The sequence below is a fragment of the Seriola dumerili genome, unplaced genomic scaffold (genome assembly GCF_002260705.1).
Source record: "Seriola dumerili isolate Sdu_G_001 unplaced genomic scaffold, Sdu_1.0 BDQW01024208.1, whole genome shotgun sequence".
In the NCBI taxonomy this organism is placed as follows: domain Eukaryota; kingdom Metazoa; phylum Chordata; class Actinopteri; order Carangiformes; family Carangidae; genus Seriola; species Seriola dumerili.
Genome location: NW_019198463.1, coordinates 127 through 3,858, shown reverse-complemented (window position 1 = coordinate 3,858; position 3,732 = coordinate 127). Strand labels below are relative to the sequence as shown.

General features: G+C 39.8%; 1 protein-coding gene across 1 annotated transcript in view; it reads left to right on the top strand.

The window, feature by feature from the left end:
- Positions 1 to 3,076, top strand: part of LOC111240219 (interferon-induced very large GTPase 1-like) — a gene marked incomplete at its 3' end in the record, with an annotated part of 4,447 nt that extends 1,371 nt beyond the window's left edge. The window contains exons 3-4 of the mRNA XM_022770187.1: positions 2 to 1,030; positions 1,081 to 3,076. Of these exons, the coding sequence (XP_022625908.1) occupies positions 2 to 1,030; positions 1,081 to 3,076 (3,025 nt within the window). The remainder of the gene's footprint in view (position 1; positions 1,031 to 1,080) is intronic.
- Between the last annotated feature and the right edge of the window lie 656 nt (positions 3,077 to 3,732).

Below are 3,732 nucleotides of genomic sequence, written 5' to 3'. Positions count from 1 at the left end.
CATCTGCCCAAACTCTGTGCAGGATTGCTGCTGGATGGATTTCCCCTTGAGCTTGTAGATGGAGATGCCTCCAACATACCTCTCAGATGGGTGAGTGATGTTCTCTCTCAGCTCCATGACTTGGTGTCTCCCAAGAACAAGATACTGGTAGTCACAGTTCTTGGAGTTCAGAGCACAGGAAAGTCCACTCTTCTTAACACCATGTTTGGAGTGCAGTTTGCAGTCAGCAGTGGTCGATGCACTCGAGGTGCTTTTATGTTGCTCATCAGAATCAATGAAGATGTCAAAAAAGTGCTCAACTGTGACTTCATGGTGATCATTGACACTGAGGGCTTAAAGTCACCAGAGCTTGCACAACTGGATGACAGCCATGAGCATGACAATGAGCTTGCAACACTTGTCGTGGGGCTGAGTGATATCACCATCATTAATATTGCAATGGAGAATTCAACAGAAATGAAGGACATCCTGCAAATAGTTGTGCACGCTTTTCTCAGGATGAAAGAGGTGGGCAAAAAGCCTAAATGTCAGTTTGTTCATCAGAATGTATCAGATGTTTCAGCCAATGAGAAGAACTTAAGAGACAGGAAACTGCTCTTGCAACAGTTAAATGAGATGACGCAAGCAGCCGCCAAAATGGAAAAGAAAGAGGAGAACAAGAGCTTCACAGATGTGATGGAGTACAGTCCAGATACTGGGAACTGGTACATTCCTGGACTCTGGAATGGAAACCCACCAATGGCACCAGTCAATGCAGGGTACAGCGAAGCTGTATATGAGCTCAAGAAAAACATCATCCATCTACTTGGAAAATGTGATTCATCTGCTAATGATATCTTGGAGATTAAAGAGTGGATGTCAAGCCTGTGGACTGCAGTAAAGCATGAAAACTTCATCTTCAGCTTCAGAAACAGTCTGGTGGCTGATGCATACATGAGGCTGTGCACAGAATTCAACAAATGGGAATGGGAATTCAAAATACACATGTTCACATGGGTTACAAATGCTGAAACAAGAATTGCACATTTCAGTACAGGAGTTNAAAAGACATGTACAAGCGGGTTACAAATGCTGAAACAGGAATTTCAAATTTCGGCACAGTTGCTGCAAAGTGTGAAATAGCTGACATGAAAGATTTCATCACGTGTTTGAGAAGTGAAGCCTCCACAGTGCTGTCTAAGTGGGAGACAAAGCTTCTTGAAAATCTGGCACAGTACTTCAAGCAAACAGAGGGTCATATCTATTTAGTAGAAGGATACAAAGAGGACTTTGCAAACAGTGCAAAGAGCCTTCGACGAGAAATGGAGAACTCTGTGTTTCATCAGCTCACTGCAGCAGCAGAAATCAAACAGGGAATGAGAGAACTTGATATAATCAAGGAAAATCACACAAAAGAAATTGAAAAGGCAGTGTGCGCACTGATTGATCAATGTCGGAAGAAGAATGTCCAGATGAGAGATCAAGAGCTGGACAAGGAATTTGAGAAGATGTGGAATGAAACAGTGAAGAAACTGTCTTTTTCTGAAAAAAAGGCAACAGATGTCTTCACCAGTGTATCCCACTATCTGAGAATAAATCTGTCACACAAGGGGAGTCATGCATCTGAATTGTTGAGTAAAAAAAGCCTGAAAGATTGTGGCAAAATGCCTTTCAAATATACAGAAGAGGGATTCTGCAAACAATTTAAACACCGAATGAGCAAATGGCTAAACTGGCAAGATCACATCACGATGGTACAAAAAATGGCTGACAGTATCATCGCTTGTTGCATTCAGTTTGTGACTGAAATAGTCGAAAGGAAAAACAATTACTCTGACACTTACATTCAGGAGATGCTACACATGATTGATGAGAGGCTGCACAGCAATCAGGATTTAAAGACAGGCATTGAGTTTGAAGTTTCTCTAAAACAACACATCTGTGGAGTTGCAGCCAGAGTATTTCAGAAAATGCACGAAGATTTCCTACATGTGAATGATCCTTACAGATGTCTGAGTCAAAACAAAGGGAAGTTTTGTGCTGATTTTAAAGATGTGTTTCATAAACGAGACCAGTGCCATACGAAGGCAGAAGAATTCACCAGCCAATGCTTGAAGCCTGCAGTTGAGGACTTCATCAACCGTTCCCTGGGTCCTGATATCATTGATGAGATGCTGACACAACAACAGTTCAGCACAAGAATATCCTTCCAGTATTCAGTTTTACTGGATTTGCTTTCAAAGGATAACTTTGAAAAGTATTTGAGCTACATTTGCTCATATGAGGAATATGTGAAGAAGTGGATACTCGACCAGATAGTGACTCACTTCTCAAATGGTTCTAAGATTTCTGAGTTTGAGGATCGTCATATTCAGTCAAGTATCAGGAGCATAAATGATGCTATCAACAAGGCCAAAATGAAAAAGAGTGGCAACTTGAAGACATTTGTTGATCATGTGTGTCAGGAACTTGGAGATAAACTGGTCATTTCCCAGGATGCTCTTAATGCTTTCATGATACTGAACAACGCAAACCAGGAACAGTTTGCTGACTGGTTAACAGAGTGTGTAAATGAGATGGGAAAAGCTCTTAGAGAAGAGTTCAAAAAATCAAACATCCAGAAGAAACTGAAGCATCTTCATTTGAAGCCTCAGAATGAGATTTTCACTAGACTGATTGGATGTGGTAAACAGTGTCCGTTTTGCAAAGCTCCATGTGAGGCGGGAGGAAAAGCCCATACTGAGCACTGGGCTTCAATTCATCGCTCCAATGGTCTTGGGCAATTCAGGTTTCACCACTCAGAAAAACTTGTAACGGATGTATGCTCTTCTCTCGTGATCAGTGACAGGAAATTTCGATGCCTTGCAACAAATTTTGGATGGCACCCATACAAGCAGTACAGTAACATTTTCCCCACCTGGAGAATTCCTCCTGATGTAAGCCTCGAGGCATCAGACTACTGGAAATATGTGATGGCAACATTCAACAAAAAGTTTGCCGAAGAATATAATGCAAAGCCTGCTGATATTCCCTCAACCTGGAAAAGAATTACAGAAAAGCAGGCAAAAGCCAGCCTTCAACAGTCATTCAGCATCAAGTAAGAAGTATGGCTGCCATGTTGTCAAAAGATACTGCCAATACTGCTATGACACTGTGATTCTTTTAGATCAGCCAGCGAATTACAGATTGAGATTATGTTCGTACAGTATTTGCAACTTTAATAAAAAAAAGTTACTAATCATAGTGCAACTAACATTTTCTTTTTACTTATTTTGAGTGCGCAGAGGTATAAGTCCCCCTGCTATGAACATTTTGAGTTTAAGCTTTGACATACAGGTGAATCACCAAAAGTAACATAATGTATATAAAATGACAAGCCAAAACAGATTGCCAATACACTCAGAAATATTTTACCATTACAGTTTACAACAGGGATTGAATTGAAAACCAGTGCAAACTGGTCACATTTATCCAAGATTATATTTCACACTTGACCTGTTTGTGAGAAATAATGGATTTTCTTTATGTTTTGTTGATATGTTACACTTTACATTTTGAGACTTTGTATGACTGTATATGAGACTTTATATGTTAGAAGCACATGCGGAAATGTTAACCTCTGTATTTTGGTGTGAGCTTAGCTGTATTTTATACATACATGAAATCAATATGATAATAAAACAAATAATTATTTTTTCAATTTTTCAGAGTCTGGAATTAGTTCGTTTTTCTTTGGGTCTATAAATAATTTGA